The sequence below is a fragment of the Polistes dominula genome, unplaced genomic scaffold (genome assembly GCF_049000335.1).
Source record: "Polistes dominula isolate Pdom_NZ unplaced genomic scaffold, Pdom_raw_medaka contig_373, whole genome shotgun sequence".
Classification (NCBI taxonomy): Eukaryota; Metazoa; Arthropoda; class Insecta; order Hymenoptera; family Vespidae; genus Polistes; species Polistes dominula.
In genome coordinates, this window is record NW_028300899.1 from 5,644,596 (window position 1) to 5,661,593 (window position 16,998).

At 26.8% G+C, this 16,998-nt stretch overlaps 5 protein-coding genes across 8 annotated transcripts; 1 reads left to right on the forward strand and 4 right to left on the reverse strand.

The window, feature by feature from the left end:
• Positions 1-254: 254 nt before the first annotated feature.
• On the reverse strand, positions 255-1,372 carry DNApol-gamma35 (DNA polymerase subunit gamma-2, mitochondrial). The gene is made up of 2 exons (XM_015318145.2): positions 824-1,372; positions 255-742 (listed from the first exon to the last, which is right to left on the reverse strand). The coding sequence occupies exons 1-2, from the start codon at positions 1,370-1,372 to the stop codon at positions 302-304; spliced, it is 990 nt and encodes a 329-aa protein (XP_015173631.1). The 3' UTR covers positions 255-301.
• GatC (glutamyl-tRNA(Gln) amidotransferase subunit C, mitochondrial) lies at positions 1,363-2,552 on the reverse strand. The gene has a single exon (XM_015318185.2). The coding sequence runs from the start codon at positions 1,798-1,800 to the stop codon at positions 1,363-1,365; it is 438 nt and encodes a 145-aa protein (XP_015173671.1). The 5' UTR covers positions 1,801-2,552.
• A 155-nt stretch (positions 2,553-2,707) lies between these two features.
• On the reverse strand, positions 2,708-14,683 carry Eps-15 (Epidermal growth factor receptor pathway substrate 15). 3 transcript variants are annotated; one of them, XM_015334661.2, is made up of 15 exons: positions 14,456-14,683; positions 14,229-14,389; positions 13,634-13,678; positions 13,314-13,547; positions 12,976-13,248; positions 12,551-12,766; positions 12,307-12,467; positions 12,060-12,219; positions 9,635-9,880; positions 9,200-9,262; positions 8,192-8,535; positions 7,906-8,098; positions 7,660-7,782; positions 7,065-7,391; positions 2,708-6,212 (listed from the first exon to the last, which is right to left on the reverse strand). In XM_015334661.2, exons 2-15 carry the CDS (start codon positions 14,253-14,255, stop codon positions 5,556-5,558), a joined length of 3,069 nt encoding a protein of 1,022 aa, XP_015190147.2. In that variant the 5' UTR covers positions 14,256-14,389; positions 14,456-14,683; the 3' UTR covers positions 2,708-5,555. The 3 variants fall into 3 exon arrangements, with proteins under 3 accessions (XP_015190147.2, XP_015190156.2, XP_015190176.2); XM_015334670.2 differs by lacking the exon at positions 9,200-9,262 and having other exon boundaries at positions 14,229-14,681; XM_015334690.2 differs by lacking the exons at positions 13,314-13,547; positions 13,634-13,678; positions 14,229-14,389; positions 14,456-14,683 and having other exon boundaries at positions 12,551-12,780; positions 12,976-13,114.
• Positions 10,329-12,051, forward strand: LOC149033488 (Ig-like V-type domain-containing protein FAM187A). Its single transcript, XM_089179235.1, has 8 exons — positions 10,329-10,375; positions 10,444-10,612; positions 10,725-11,013; positions 11,084-11,244; positions 11,319-11,503; positions 11,536-11,538; positions 11,585-11,734; positions 11,802-12,051. Exons 1-8 carry the CDS (start codon positions 10,329-10,331, stop codon positions 11,971-11,973), a joined length of 1,176 nt encoding a protein of 391 aa, XP_089035361.1. The 3' UTR covers positions 11,974-12,051.
• A 596-nt stretch (positions 14,684-15,279) lies between the features above and the next one.
• Positions 15,280-16,962, reverse strand: PCID2 (PCI domain-containing protein 2). 2 transcript variants are annotated; one of them, XM_015334734.2, is made up of 5 exons: positions 16,803-16,962; positions 16,687-16,728; positions 16,491-16,612; positions 15,934-16,415; positions 15,280-15,854 (listed from the first exon to the last, which is right to left on the reverse strand). In XM_015334734.2, exons 1-5 carry the CDS (start codon positions 16,821-16,823, stop codon positions 15,340-15,342), a joined length of 1,182 nt encoding a protein of 393 aa, XP_015190220.1. In that variant the 5' UTR covers positions 16,824-16,962; the 3' UTR covers positions 15,280-15,339. The 2 variants fall into 2 exon arrangements, with proteins under 2 accessions (XP_015190220.1, XP_015190240.1); XM_015334754.2 differs by lacking the exons at positions 16,687-16,728; positions 16,803-16,962 and having other exon boundaries at positions 16,508-16,612.
• Between the last annotated feature and the right edge of the window lie 36 nt (positions 16,963-16,998).

A 16,998-nucleotide genomic window follows, 5' to 3' on the forward strand; every position in this document is an offset into this window, starting at 1 on the left:
TTTAACTTGCAGCAGAGAAATGTTGTGAACTGTGAATAACAAATAATATCTTACATTGTAAAATTAAAAAGTTTGGTAACGCGTGAAATTTAAATGAGCAGATATTAAAATAGAATAAAATTTAAACTCTATTTATTTTTTATTTATCAAGGCCATTTATGGAAATTATTGACGATAAATAATATCTTATTGAATGAAAAAATGTATAAAAAAAAAGATGCATCGAAATTGGTAATAAATCTTAGAAAAATAAAATATATAAAATGAAGATAACGATTAGATTTATATTAATGATTCTTTGTCACGTAGAACGATTACATCGTAAACCAATATATTTCACCAAATCTGTAAAATGAATTGCCTCTGCAAGAGTCGTTGATCTACTCGTAATATGTATTATGCCATTTTTGAGACTAGTCTGAGTTACGGTAACAACAAAAGGAATTAAGCACATTTCAATAACTTCTTTTGTATTTGCTAATATTGTTTCAAAACCTTTTGCTCTCAGTATATTATTTAAATAAATAATAAAACGATTTAACTTTTCTTCATCCAAATCCGTATCATTACTTTTTTCAATGGAAAAAGCAACTTTGTACGGTGAAATCTTTGGATGTAACAATATTCGATTAGATTTACCATCTTCGTAACTATCAGAAAGTAATGCTAAACAACCCCAATCTAATGAAGCAATATGTTCAATCATTTGCACATCACCAATATCATATTTAGAATTTTTAGTCTGCAAATAGATAAATAAAGTATAATAATTTTTTCTAAGTTATATAAATTTGTCATAAATGTTATATTAATAATGTAATACCTCTAAGAATAATTTCTGAACATCGTGTTGATAAATAATTGATTCTACAATAATGTTACCAAAAGGAAATGACACTTCTATGTCAATGATCTCACGATTTCTCAATTTTCTTGATTCTGTAAGTAGAAATCTTGAAGGATTTTGAGTGAGCTTACGCCACCACATTTTTCGTTCTCTTTGTTTTTTATAAAACAAATCTTTGGATTGAGAATTATGTACAAATGTAATAGTTTTAGCAATTTTATGAGACGTCACCTTACATTCTTTTGGCAAAATTGATTGATTCCAAGAAGTTTTTGTATCTTCTATTATACCAAGTCCATAAGGTAATTCATTTATATTCATATTATCTAATACTTGTAGAGTATGTTTAATCATATCGTTAGTAGTTAGAAAAACATTGTAAGGTGACATAGTAATGCAATGTAAGAACCAATGTGCCTCCAAATTTCTAAGAAGCATATTACCTTGTGATCCATAAATGAATCCATTTTTAGAAAAGTTCATAAACGTTGTACCTAAATTTTTTAATACATTTTCTACACACATGATTTGTTTTTATGACTTTGCAATGGAGTTATAAAATATTCTTCTTCTAAAACTTGTGCATTTTTTAAAATCTCTTGACGATTATTAATTTCCTTCACTTCATCCTCTCGTATATATAAATTCTGTTCCTCTAAAGGATTGTACAGTGGCTGAATTTCTTCTGGTATGTCAATATTTCTTAAACGTTCAGAAAAATTCACAGCTGCTTTTAAAATCGCAATACCACGATCGTTATTGTATCCAACTAAGGATAATTTTTCAAGTTTATTTATAAATTCTTCATTAATAACGGATGCATTACCGATCTTCGTTTGATCTAATTGTTCTTGCACTGTACTTTCGCAAGTACTTACATATCGAAATGATGCAATTTTAGATCTTAAAAATGAATTACATTTACATCGATAAAGTTGCAATAACATTCTCATTTAATCACTTATTATTATTATCAAGAAAAATATTCAAATATGCAATTGCATTACCACTTATTTTAACAATGCAAATAATAACAATCAACTCGTATTTCAAAAGATTGGACTCGCATTGTTGTTATACGGAGTATAATATGCGACTACCACGCCATCTATCATCGATAACAATTATCAGATAATTTTGAATCTTTTTTGAAAACAAAAACAAAAAAAATAATATATATATATATATTTAATCCGAATATAATATCACGAAAAATTTTAAAAATGTTATTTTTATATCATGTATAGTTTTAAATCGGTAAAAGAAACACAACGAATATTTAAATTCAATAATTCGACACAAGCGCCACTCTGACACAGCTGAGAGAAACAGAAACTAAAAGTTATGGAAGGTATTAAGTTATGCAGGAAGACGTGTTCATTTTATAATGGTCAATTCTTCTTTCTTTTTGTTTCATATGCATTTTTCACTCGTGCTCAACGAAAACAGCTGTGCCGCCTCCTGTCTTCAGACAACTTTGTATTCTATTACCATAATAAATAGTTAAAGTTTTCTTCACATCTTGTACTGGATACTCTGCCATCATCAATCTTCATTATCTCGTCAATAGTGTCCGCGCACGTCCAGTGCGGCCCGCTAAATAGCTATTTACAAATTTCCAATTTCAACTAACATTATATTTATAACATTTAACATTTAATATTATTATTTGTACAACATATCAAACATCTACTTTGAACAGGATTTAAAAAGAAATGCATAATTACCTATATATGTAATAATTAATAATTCTTTTTTTTTGTTTTTTCATTACAAATATATGCAATAGGTCATTCAATTTTGAATCGAGATAGACAGGATAATGCAATTAAAATTATAAATTATAAATTTTCTTTGGAATTAGTTATTACATTATTTCCATGTTTATTTGGTTCTTTTTTGTAGGCTTTTGGAAGATTTATGACATTTATACGTGTGATTGACATTTTTTCTTTTTCATTTAAACTGACTATGAAAACGCTTTGGGGGAATTATATATATAATGCAAATGTTGTTAATTGATATATTCAACAATATGCTTGTGTGTATTATGCAAGCAACGCACGTCGTTTTTCTTTTTTTCTTTTTAGTGCACTTTTTTTATTCGGATCGTTTATAGTTTACCGTTAATATTACAAGCGTTCGTATTTTTCTTTTCTTTATATATATATATATATTTTTTTTGTTTGTTTGTTTGTTTTAATATGTATGATTATGCAGCAATTTATTATTGTTCATTGAATCTTTCTACGTATTATCATATATCATATACTTTTTCATACATTCACATATAAATAATTATCCAAAAATGAAACATTTTGTATAAAATATTAATAACGTTGCATTTATATGAAATATATCAATGTTTCAAATGATAAATTTGTGAAAGCAGTAACGTAAGATAAACTAATGATTCAAATTTCTAATAATAGCAATATCTCTCAGCGTTAAGATTTCAATAGGATTTTATACTTTCTCGCATGGCACGAAGCAGTATACATTAAGATAAATACTGGATTCTCACACACTATGCACTTTTATAACATATATATAATATCGAATTTGTTTTCTAATACGATTGTATTTTTCATTATCTGAATTCTCTCTTTCTTCCTTACGCATTTATTCGTCTCATTCATTCATTCGTCTTTTTTTCTCCGCGTACGGCACATGAACTCATGTGTGCGTAAAAAAGAGATTTTTCATCGTATCTCGGGTAATTTTATATAAGTAATGTAGAAGTTTCTTCATTCAGAAAATTGATGATTGCTACAATTAATTCTATAACACATCTATCTTTTGTTTCATTTTACAACATAAATAATTTATATTCATTATTTGTCAGTCAATTTCAGTTCCTTTTTTAAACTTCGTTTACAATATATCGATTTTCATTAAAACTACTAAATAAAATTGATGATCATTTGTTTGTTTGTTTTTTCATAGTGAGCATTACAAGGTGTTTTTTCAACTTAAAATATAGGTATTATAGTTTTAGTACTCAATGGTTGTACACGAGCGCAAATATATCTTAATAAACTTGTGTTAATAATACGCAAATGAAAATTATTATTATTATTTACCTCGGCTTGTTGAAAAATCACAAGTACTTTTTAAATTTACTGTATTGTTATAGTTTACTTTATATTGATAAACGTTTGCAGGAGACATCCTTTTTTATCATAGATATTATAGCAACAATAGTTTATCCATACAATCATAACTTCGATAATAATTATATTAATATAATGAAATGATATAGACAACAATTATATATATACAATGGATATAATTTATCGTCACTGTGAAATTAATAACTAATGATGTGATCAGGATAAACACGTTCCTGTATGTTTAGATGGTTAATATCTTAAATCAAACGCAGATATATAATTAGAACACCTTATTCTTTTTCTTTCTCTTTCTCTCTCTCTCTTTGGGATATATCAAGAGACCAAAAATTGAATTAAATGGTATTCTCATATCATCGTTGTCCTAAGAGTTTACATGCAACTAATATAATTGCATTTATTTATCAAATGTATCTTGAGTAAACTACAAGATATTGACTCCGTTAACAGTGTGTTTAAAGCTAATTACAAAAACTCCTTAAATGGTTAGAAGTTTTAAACGATCATAGATTTATAACATCAGTTCAACCTAATACTAGTATAATTTTTTAAAATAGCAAAAACTTTATCAACATTTCAGTGCCGTGTTTCTTTACTAATGAATTGCTTGTTAACTTTTTTTCTTATATGTATAATATTCATTTTTTTCTTTTTTTTAATAACAGGAAAGGTTACAACAATATAAGAACTTTTTAAGTTATTATTGTTTTTGAAGTTAAACAATGTATACAGTACATATTGTAAATGACTGTGATCAAAAAGATTTCGAAGTATTACACCTTGACGTTATTCATTAATTTATATTAACAGTGTACATAAAGAGAATTTTCAACAGGCTTAAAAATCTGCACATTAGTTTATATACTGGATACGTATATGAATTCATTCAATATTTTACATCATCTTATTGTCGATCCAATACTATGCCGTTCTATTCTTTTTATATAATTAAATTTAATTGCCTTGTTGAGTAGTCGTGTGTATATATGTGACTTATGATTTTATTAGGACAATATTATTGATATTATTTTTTAGAATTTATCATTGCAAGACTTGCAATTAATTTCATAAGATTTTAATTTAATATATAAGCTGAATACAACGAATAGGAGGAAAGAGGAGAAACATTCTCAAATATTCACCATGTTTTAAAAATTCAGTGAAAAAGCATTATTATACAAGCCTTTGGTTTCAACAGAAATCACGAGAAAATTTTGTTCTTTTTAAAGTTGGTTATACAGCATGTCATCATATTCACGAAAATGTGTGATCCCACAATAATAACAACAACAATAATAATAATAATAATAATAATAATAATAATAATAATAATAAAAATAGTAATAATAATAATAATTGTAAATTAAATATTAGTAACACATGTTTTAATACGTCATTTTAAGAATAAAAATTGTTCAATTTATCCAAATACATTGTTGGTAATTGGAAATAATATATATATATAACTTCTTTATCTTTAATTTTTAATGAAAATTTAATAAGTCATTGAATTTAAAGTCATACTAAATCAGTAAATCCAATATCATAAATTATCGTAACAAAAAATAAAAGAAATCTTATTTTCCAGATTTGTCTCGTTTACTTAATTCAAGAACAAGAGCTAATTCAGCTTCTTCTTGTTCCTTGAGCCTACGTCTTTCCTCTTCAGTTATTAAACTTTGCTTAGCTGCCCAAGCAACCTGTTCGTCTTCTGTTAATGCAAGAGGTGCAGTACCATTCCAAATGTTATCAACGTCATTTTTAGTTTTTTTATTATCATTAAGATTTAGTTTAACGTTTAAATTATGCGTTATTTCCTGTGCCTGCCATTTTTCACTTTTGTCACATTTATTTGAAAATGCTTCATCAATATCAATTGTTTTGGTCTTGTTACTAGAGAAAGTATCAATTTCAGATGATTTTATATTCTTATTTCGGTCAAAAAATGCTTTACCAAAATCAGCATCGAACCCTTTTACCAAAGAATTTGTAGTATTTGATAATGATGTAGATCCAAATCCAAATGGGTCCACCGTGTTCGTTGTGGTATTTTTGTTTGCATTAGAATCTTCTGCCTCATCAGAGAAAGGGTCTGTTATATTAAATGGATCTTCGTATCGGTAATTCCTGAAGGGATCTTCCGTAAAGTCCGGCAGCTTCGTTATTAGTGTCACTGGTGCATGTGGCCGACTCACTGGTCTGGGTGGCGCTGTTCGATTGAGCGATGATTCCGGCTAAAGCAGGTTTTGTCACTGGTCAGTTTTGTTTTACTGGAAAGTTAGAAGAAATAACGCAAATACCGCTGGTTATTTTTTATCTGCTGGTCCAAGATCCCGCTATTATAAAAATAGAAATATTTCTTGAAACAATGATCTTAAAATGTTTGAGTTAAAATTATTTTTAAAACGTATGTATATATATATATATATATAAACTTCTTATTAAATTAACATTGTTCCCTTTAATATAACTCAAACATCTTAAGAGTGAAAGCATATGTAAAGCATAATTTTTGATATAAGCAAATTATAAGAAAATGTTACGTGTAAAAACATATTGTAAATAAATAAATTTGTTGATAATATGCCTCACAAGGCAAGTCGGTGGGTAAACTGAAAATTGTGCAGCTTCTACCTAAATGTAAAACAAATGAAATAATTAATTCTTTTTTTAATAAGGATACATTTCTTATGAAGAATATATCACTTAAAACATTGAAACAATAAATTCAACTATATTTTATAATTCAATAAATAAAATTAAATATTTTGATGTATAAAAAATATATATGTAATAAATAATAATTGTTAAAATTATTTCAATGTTCATAATAACCTTATTCTACAAAACAAGCTTTTCATAAAAATAAAATCATTATTCGACAAACTAGGAACAAAATTGATTTAGATAAAAGATAGATCGTGCTTTTGGATATGGACAAAAAGGATATATGGAAATACTTAAAGAAATATTGGACAAATTTGAAATAAATGACAATAATTATGATGTTAAAAAAATAAATACAATTATGATATGCTATAAAAAAGATTTTGTATATTGTAATTACAAGTTATTGCAATACATACCTTTGAATCAAAATTTGCAAAATCTGCGAATTCTGTAGATGATCCTGTGAAATTACTGATATTATTGTTGTCTCTAACTGGTTGTTGTACGGCAAAAGGATCTGAATTTGCATTTGCAAATGGATCAGGAGTGGGAGATGGTGTAGGAGGAGCTGGAACTGGGGCTGCTCTCAAAGATCCTGTTGGACCTTGCGATGGTCGTGGAGGTGCAGGCCTTGGTGGTGGTTGTTTAGCTTTTTTAGGTGGAAGAGCAGGGCTAGGACTTTCTGGTCGTGGTGGAGCATGAAGATTTGCAAATGGGTCATCTCCAAATGGATCCTTTGTTACCTATATGAAAAAGATTAAGTTTAATCAAAATTCGAACTTTTCTTTTTTTATACAATAATTTACAGTGGAATCCGCTTATTGTTATCACTTTGAGATAAGTACTTTTTTATAAAAATAATTCATTGTGATAAGAATTTTTGTTATGCACTCATATAAAAGATATACATTCTTATCGTTTATTCTCAAGTGTAATTATCCCAATTGATATACCAATAAACAAAGTTTGATTATAATAATCAAATCCCGCTGTATTAATATTTGAATTTACCGCTGGTGCAGTTACACCAGTTTTCTGGTCATTTCTTTTACTATCTCCGAAAGGATCAAATGGATCTTGCTTGACAGGGTTAGTGTTATCGAATGCAGTAAACGGATCATTAGTAAAATCACCCTAAAAAATAAAGTGTGTTTATAAAAAAATAATAAAGAAATATTTATCACACAAAAATATTTAATATTTTATATAAATAAATAGGAAAATATAAATGAATGCAATTTGATTAAAAAAAATTACCGTTGCTGATTGTGATGGGAATGTATTTCCAAATGGATCAGGAGTAGACGAAGAAAATGCTTCTTGAGCTTTCTTTGATGAAAAAGCATCTTGACTATCAAATCCATCAAAAACGCCAGCAGGTCCATTTGCATTTGTAAATGTATCTACTTTATTTTCTTCATTGACATTTTTAGTTTCTTTTTCATCGTACCTGTATTATTTCAAAATTAGAGATATATTCATTTCAAACAATTATAAGATAAAAAATATAAAATAATGTATGTGTAATATATATTATACATACTCTATATCTTCGATCTCTGGATTAAATTGTAGACTAGTATCAGGTACAAGAGTGGCATCTGCTGTAGCAAGTGCAGAATCATAAAGTGCAATAGCATCACTCATTTGCCGCTGTTGTTCTTGCAAATGTGTAATTTTAGCTTTTGCTTGACTAATTTGTAATTGTGTATCTTGCAAGTTTTTCGTAAGCTCATTTAATTGGTCCCTGCTTTTATGCTGTTGTAGCTCTAACTGTTGTTCTTCTTGTCTCAACCCCTCAAGTTCTTGGCGTTTGGAATTGAGTTCTTCCTCCTGAGCACGTAACACTGACTCTTGTTCTTCAGCTTGTTGCCGTAATTTGTTAACCTAAAGTTCAGAATAAATGAAAATTTATTTCTTATTTTTCTTTTTCATTTTAATTCTTATTTCAATCCACTTTTGTACTATATGTACATATAAAATAATTTAGTATTTATTAATATCCAAATATCTATCTAGTAGACTTTAATCTAAAAATTAATTTAGTTTTTATTTATCTATTCTATAATATTCTTACTGTATTATTTCAAAATGTATAAAGTAATATAAAATCTTATTAATTGTGAGTGAAGAGACAATAGGCAACAAAAAAAACGCAACCCCAACATTAATGCATTTCGTTCACGTTATAGTTGTACAGATTTAAAAAGAGAGAAAGAAGCAAGAGATGAATTCTGATAAAATTGTGACCTATAATTATTAGTATAAATTTGAAATATTTCATTTGTTATTGTGTGTATGTTATGAGTATTATATACAGTAAACAAAATATTAAAATAGGAATAAAATATTTATACTTTTTAAGTATAATTAGAAGAGGAGAAATTTTTAAAAAATAATCAAATGAATAACTCGTACTGTAACATAATTAAAACTAATGTTTATAATTTATCAAAAAAATGATAAAAAGTTTATCTTTTAAACATTGTCGTGTCTAAAACTGATCGAATTAGTACCTGTCCCTGATCAGAAACGAAAATTTTTGATGTACCTTCTTCTGTTCCTTGCAAATCTTGCTCTCCACTTCAATCAAATCTCTATCTACATCAGCTGTCTACAAGCCAAACAAAAATATAACAAAAACAAATCATAATGAGATAAAAAAAGAAAAAAAAAATAAAGAAAAAAAGAAAGAAAAGTAATAAAATATAAATTATAATCACTATACAAAATTAATATGAAATGAGTGACAATACGAGTCAATTATCTTTCGTATCATTTATTCCTAATATAACCCATTACGTGTGATTATTAATAATTAAGAAAAATAACAAAAATATGGTACAGTAATAATATATATAATTATAAAGTATAATGAAATTTAAAAAATCAGTATAATTCAGTTTTCTATAAAGGTCATCATTTTTAAGAAGCCAAGCTCAACATTTTACAGCCAAGCTAAAAATTATCTCTCTTGTTCACTTACCTGTGCTTTTAGGTCACTTAATCTCTTCTGTGCCTCACCCTTCTGATTTTCTAATTGTTTTAAGGTAGCAGCTAATGTGTCCAACTCACTTTGAAGACTTTTTATTTCCCCATTTTTAATCTTAATATCAGCTTCTTTTTGAGCTATATCTTGTTCCATGCTATGTCTTTCTCGTGTTAACTCCGCTATATCCTTACTTATCATATCTAATTCTGGATTAGAATATCCTGAGATATTATTGTTTTCCTGCAATAGAAGAATAATAGTTTAAATGAATGTAATGGAATTTGATTGGATTCTATTGTATAGAATTGTACGAAAACAATTGCTAATAGAATAATGACATATGTTGATAAATCATAAAATTATAATATAATATAATAACAATGTATAACGTATTTGTGATTTATATGTTATTAACTACAATAAATTTAAGTTCTGATCTTAGAATTCCAAAATTAGGAGAAAAATACAATAATAAATACAGTAAGATTACATACAATATTATATGTAAGTTTTTACTTTAGATTTTATAAAAACATATCTATTTAATATTTAAGGTACAGCCAAAATCATAGATACAAATTTAGAATATCCAAGAAGTAATAATAGTCTTAGAGAAATACATAAAGAACAATGGTTAAAATATTATGTATGTTTAATTAAACAATATAACCAAATTAAATCACAAAAAATGTTACATCCCGTTGCTCTTATAGTATTGGAAGGAACATCAGTAATGTATGAATCAAAAATAAATATTAATAATCTCAAATCTTGATAAAAACTTATTTAGAAATAATTTACAGTTTGAAGTGTAAAATATGTATCTCTCCGTTAATATTACATGAAGTTGATATCATAGAATGGTATTTTAATAGTAGCAGTAATAATAATGTTACTAACGAATTAATTAAATCTACTCAAAACATATTAGTTACTCAAAACAATAAAAATTTACAAATGTACAACATTCAGGTAAAATATTTTGAAAATAATAAAATATAAAGTAATAGAATATTTCCTATTATAAAAATTTTAATTTATCTATTCAGAAATTAATTTGATAATCTAATATCAATTTATTTAGTTAAAACAAGATGGTAAATATTGGTGTCGAATGAAAGATACAATAGGATCACTTTACTATTTACACGTTGATAATGGTTATGAAGGCATAGATATTGTATATCCTGATGCAGTACCAAAAGTAAAACATGCTGCATCATCAGAAATAATAACAGAATATAACTTAAAAGTGTATACTACATGGATGAATTGGTCTCCATGTTCTAAATGTGATAATGTTGGTATAAAAATTCGTTATGGTTATTGTACTATTTCTCTATTAGAAAATCCTGTATATCATGCTGGCTCTGGTAAGTACATATATAATTTTAATTTTGTATATATAAAATTTCATTAATTTGATGATAATATAACATTAAGATAAGAACAAATTCAATGAAAATATAAAATATAAAACGGAAACATTACTTTATCTATTTCAAAATAAATTGCCATGTAAATTTAGAAATGTACCAAATCATATTCGAAAACATAGAATTATTAAACAAAGAAAAATTGAAATGATGATTAAATATTGCAAGGTATTATCTTTTGTAATTACATTATTCTTTAATAATAAAACAATTACTAAAACAATATTATTATATCATTATAGAAAAATTGCTCGGATGATGTAGTATTTGAAGTATATAATAAAGCTGGCAAATTAATTGAAAGTGCAAATAATAGTGCTAATATATATTCTATGATTCAAAAGATACCTTCTTTAGTGCCAGAAGTTACGAGAACAATTGTTTATGAAACACTTAATAAGAAAATAGAAATCATATGTCCTGGGTAAAATAATATTCTTTTTAATCTTATTATTTAAGTTTGTATTCTAAATAGTCGAACTCAAATAAGATATTTGTAATATTTTAGAAATCTAAATACAGAAACACCAATAATTTGGAAAGTTGGAACTAAAGTATTACCATTTTTAAAATATCATTCAAATTCAAGAATGTTTATTGATTCACGAATGCGTATAGTTATTAAAAAATTAAAATTTGCAGACAGCAATATATATAGGTATTTGCTCTCATAATAACAAAAACATAAAAGATGTTTACATTTACATATTTCTGTAATTTTTTAGTTGCTGGCAAAATAAACAACTTGCAGGAACAGTAAAATTAATAGTGACTGGCGAAATAGAATTAGAATTTAATTATCAGTATATGATGTTTGGTACTATTGCTATTATTAGTGTATTTACTGTTGTAATTTGGAGAGCGTTAAAGGGTAAGATACGAATTCCTAAACACTAAATGACATTATCAAAATTTCAAGTGCCAAGTTATTGTAAATGTTACCAAATTATATTTAAACTGTAAAGATATTTTGAAACACTTACCATAATAAGATCTCCACCTTTTCGCAAAGACGGAGGTACCATTTCAGGTTTAAGAGTCGCTGGTGGATCAATATTCTTAAGTTTTTGCTTTATCAACCACATTGCCAAAGCAAATTGTTCTTTATTTAATTTTCCACTTTGACATGTATCACATAAACTCCTGAAATTATATTGTGAATGATGTTATAAATGTTATTAAAAAAAATAAAAAATTAACTAATATATTTTATAAAAATGTCTTATATACCATATATGAGCTAATACAGGTTGTGAAAGTCCACTTTGAAGGAAGACATCTTTAATTTCAAAGCCAGAGACAAATCCGTCCATATCCATATCTGCTTGCAAAAACAGTTTATCAGCTGCTATTTGATCTTCGGCTGAAACTACCCAAGGCTGTGCACTAGGCTGCAGATGAAAATACACCGTATTATATTCCAAAGAATTTAAAGTTTTATAAAATTATTATACCAAAAATGAATGATAAATACCTTCATCGTATCAATTGGACCAGATACATTTTTTCCTGCTGATATGTTTGGTAAAGGTGGAATTGGTGGTGGTGTCATCGTTGGTATAGTCATAGGTACAGGTGATTTAGATACCAGCAAAGAAAGGTCCTTTCTTTTACCAGGTGGCATTAACTCAGGAGGTAATACACTAGGTATAGCATACTTTTCTAATGCTTTATACACAAGATGCATAGCCTGTGTAACAATAACTAAAATTACATAGGATGATCCTCTTGAGATATGATTATTAATTTTCAATAGAACTATATAGGTTATACAAAAAGTTATATGCATCACTAATTACAAGACACTCTATATATTAAGATATTAATATCGAAAAGCTATACACGTGTATATATATTTGATAATTGTTAATATTTAATAGTAAAATTGAGTATACTCACAACTATAAATTCGTGTCTATCCAGCATACCATCTTTATCCATGTCTGCTAAATCCCAAATTTTTCCAAGCGTATCTAAAGGAAGTTTACTGTCCATAAGAACACCTTTAACTTTATTTCCAGGTATATAGCCATTTGAAGGTTGAAGACTGTCAAACAACTGATCATACTTTGCTCTTTCATTAGGCTTGATGGACCAGTCTCCATTGTTAATGGATGTTATTATTGGTAATGTATTAGAAATATTTTTTTGTGGTATGATAGGAATATCTCCCTACAATATAAATAAGTCAATAAAAAATAAAATGAAAGATCTTTAATTTTAAATAATACTCTTACCATCTTTGGAGGAGGTAATTCTAAATTTAAATTGTTCATGCTTAATTCATGTCCAGCTTGTACTAACGCACAAAGTTTAAGGGCCACGAAAAGACCAGACTTATCCAATGATCCACGAGATTGTGGATCTGCCATATCCCATATTTTACTGAGAATAACATCGCTCAGTTGAGATTTTTTCAAAAATCTTGCTGCCTCCATCGAACCAATTCGTCCATATCCATTAGGATCAACCTTTACATACATATTATTACATAAATATGAAATATTTTTCTATTAATAATTAATAATTTTGATCATTTAAACTTATCTAAATATACCTGATTATAATATGCTTCATATATGGCAGTATGGCTTCCAGCCACCTATAAAAATGAAATATTTTATAATGATTAATTGTAATAAATTTTATCAAAAAAAAAAAAAAGATATAAAGAAAAACAATTCATTTGCCAAGTAAAAAGAATTATTTGTAAATAGCTACGAACATAATAAATGTTATTTGCCGGAAACATTAAGAATTTGAAAATGAAAGTTTTAACAATCGATCGAAATTTGTATCTCCTTAAAAATGATTTGAATTAATTTAACTTATTTATTATAAATTATATGTATTTTTCTTATAATCAAAATATTTAAGCAAAAAGAAAGTTTGATATATACATATAGAGAAAAAAAAGAAAGAGAGAGAGAGAGAGAAAAAAAATCTAGTAAATTTATTCTGATACGTTAAAGTATCATCAGTCCTGTCAAACAGGCCAAGGAAATCAATCAAAAGTATTGCAGGATATCTCGTATTATTAGATGATATATTTTGTTAACAGATAATATCTTTTATAAAGAACTATTTTCTATATTATAGGGATAATAAAAATAATATTATACCGTGATAGATATATAAAAATGAAGATTTACCTGCGTGGGTGATGGCAGGGCGGCCATACTTGCATCGAACACTGGCTTAACCAATCAGGCTTTCAATCGATAGCATGTCGTTTTCACCACTTAAATTGGCATTTTGTAAACGAATTTTTATCGCCGGATATGTCGACAAACTCGTAATCACACTTCCTTTCCTATAAATAAAATAAATCACGCTTCGAATAAAAATGAATACTATACAATGTTCATTAGGTTTTAACCTCTTAACTACGACGAGACTAAATGCGGAGCGGCATCTCTGTGCTCTGAGTTCTGTCGCTGACTGCGCATTAACGACATTAGTATCGAAATCGGTCTTTCATCCTTTTTCCACTATTGATATATGTTTTCAAACTTACATTTAAATAAATATTATAATTGAGTTACTTTTAACATTTTTTATATGTATATTTATATTTAATATATTTCAATAATATAATACGAATAAATATATTTTAATAGTTAGTAATACAACCATTATTTTGGGACACATTTGAAAACAGGCAACTACACATAATTTACATAATTGATCTTTTGAATTCAACCGACTCCACAAGTAATATGCAAATTTAAAACGCGCGGAACCGATACGATAATTTTGGAAAATTAAAACAGACATGCACGTGACTTTACAAGCAATGAATTTTAATTAAATTATCTTCTATTATTATTCTTTATATATAAAACCGTTTTCATGACATATATAGATATATATAATGTACAGGGTTTTAAATAGAAAATGAACGAATGATCCAATATAGTGGAGCACTATACTGGTGTACAGTAACTAAAAGGTTAAAGGAACACAATTTTTTGTTTAAAGCAAATCCTTTGTTCTTTAAAAATGATCTAGACATAAAAACACCTTTACATAATAATGTATCACTTTCTATGAATGTATATAGATTCTTATTGTAATAATTATCCTAATTAAGTGTAACTTAAAAATTAAATAGTACCTTAATATTACTCTACTCTATTTAAACAATTTTTCTCTATAAAAATGGATTTAAAAAAACTCACATACAGATTTTTCATATAAATATACTTTATACATCTTTTTATTGGCTAGTATATATCAATAACACAATAATATTAACAGTCTTTATAGTATCGTAGACAATATAGGAAATGGATTTTGTTTCGATATAACTAATTTTTTATGTTGATGAGATATATATCCTTTTATTTTTCCTTCATATATTAAGTTTGAAACAATACATTCTGTTTCATCCATATCTACGTCTTCAATGCCATGCATTTCCAACGCAGAAAGTAAACTTTGAACTGGTATTTGATGTGTGTTTAATACAAGATAAACCTTTTTAAATAGATTTCTGTATGCAATTAATTTTAATTTTTCAACAATCAAGTATATTCCAGCACCAATGAAAAACGTTTCGTGCTTTGTCATTACTCTTTCTAAACTACGTAAATCTCCTTTCTTTACGGATTCCACTAATTCCCAAAATTCCATTAGGTTGTATTTTTCTAATAGAGATTTTTTTGGCATATATCCAAGCAACATTTTAACTGGTACAAGGTACGTTAAAATTAATGTTTTATTTTTTAGAGAATGCTTATGACAGTGTTCAAATGCATATGTCAAATATGCATCAGCTAAAATAAAATAAACAACTTAAAATTGATTAGAATAAAACATTATGATAAATTGATTATAATAAAACAGAATTCTTACCAGTTTTGTAATCGCTATCAAACATAGCTTTACGACCAACAAAAAATTTATATGTAATTTGTTGGGCTAATGCAAAATGATCTTTATATGGAGATGATTCTATTGCTCTTATTAAAGGTCTACATAAATGTAATTTATTAATTCTGAAGTAAACTTTTAAAAGCTGGTTAACTAATGCCAACATTCCCCATCTTTTTGTATCATATTCTGAACTACGATTATCAGCAGCACATACTCTAAAACAACCCATTAAACATTCGGCACATTTTTCAAGAACCTCACCGGGTTTCATATTTCTATTTGATGTTGAACTTTCTGTACGAACTGCTAATAATCTTAACTCTAAACACATTACATTCATAACTCTTAGCATCCAATTCTCTTCCTTCTGTATTTGAAGAATTTTAGTTAAAGATTGAACTGCCGAACTTTGGTTAGTGTACATTGTAAAAGGATCATTTTTATTTATTGCTGCTATAGTCCTATCAATAAAAATGTTAATTATTTGTTATTTTATTTTATTTTTATATAATCATAATAGAAAAAAATGTTAATACTTGAGATGATAAAGTACTAGATCATCGAAAGGAGCAGATAAATGTTCCATTGCCTTTGTCATAGCTGTTTCTGATCCGATATTAGGTATTAAAATATGATTATGTCTAAGAGAAAGTAGATCCTTTAAAAAAATTATTATTATTAATTAAGAGATATACTATCATATTTTTTCAAAATAAATGAGAAATTACTTACTGCTAATGCATCTCCATCCTGGCTTACCCACATTCGGCGTAACTAAAATAATATAAATATAACCTTAATGTTATGATTTTTGTTTTATATTTTTTAATATTTGCATGTTAAATTACCTGGATTATATAAGAATCCATTGTTAAATTTATGATATAGTTATTTATATATCTATTTTTATATTCAATATTTAAAAAAATATAATAGATCACAATGCATTATTGAGGTTATTAAATAAACGACACAGCACTTGTCATTTGTCACTGAATATTACCTTGATTTGTTAAGACTGTACACACCGTCGATATGTTTTCT

Bases quoted from the DNA above. Each gene is read 5' to 3' on its own strand.
- GatC (XM_015318185.2), bottom strand. From the start codon at position 1,800: ATGAGAATGTTATTGCAACTTTATCGATGTAAATGTAATTCATTTTTA.
- Eps-15 (XM_015334661.2), bottom strand. From the start codon at position 14,255: ATGGCCGCCCTGCCATCACCCACGCAG. The intron at 13,548-13,633 runs GTATATTTAGAT...ATGTATGTAAAG, and splicing joins ATGAAGCATATTATAATCAG to GTTGATCCTAATGGATATGG. The intron at 9,263-9,634 runs GTAAGTGAACAA...TTTGGCTTGTAG, and splicing joins TAAGTGACCTAAAAGCACAG to ACAGCTGATGTAGATAGAGA.
- LOC149033488 (XM_089179235.1), top strand. From the start codon at position 10,329: ATGTTACATCCCGTTGCTCTTATAGTATTGGAAGGAACATCAGTAAT. The intron at 10,376-10,443 runs GTATGAATCAAA...AATAATTTACAG, and splicing joins TTGGAAGGAACATCAGTAAT to TTTGAAGTGTAAAATATGTA. The intron at 11,014-11,083 runs GTAAGTACATAT...TATAACATTAAG, and splicing joins TGTATATCATGCTGGCTCTG to ATAAGAACAAATTCAATGAA.
- DNApol-gamma35 (XM_015318145.2), bottom strand. From the start codon at position 1,372: ATGTGTGTAGAAAATGTATTAAAAAATTTAGGTACAACGTTTATGAAC. The intron at 743-823 runs GTATTACATTAT...ATCTATTTGCAG, and splicing joins TTCAGAAATTATTCTTAGAG to ACTAAAAATTCTAAATATGA.
- PCID2 (XM_015334734.2), bottom strand. From the start codon at position 16,823: ATGGATTCTTATATAATCCAG. The intron at 16,613-16,686 runs GTAAGTAATTTC...ATTTTTTTAAAG, and splicing joins AGGATGGAGATGCATTAGCA to GATCTACTTTCTCTTAGACA. The intron at 16,416-16,490 runs GTATTAACATTT...TTTTATTGATAG, and splicing joins CTAGTACTTTATCATCTCAA to GACTATAGCAGCAATAAATA.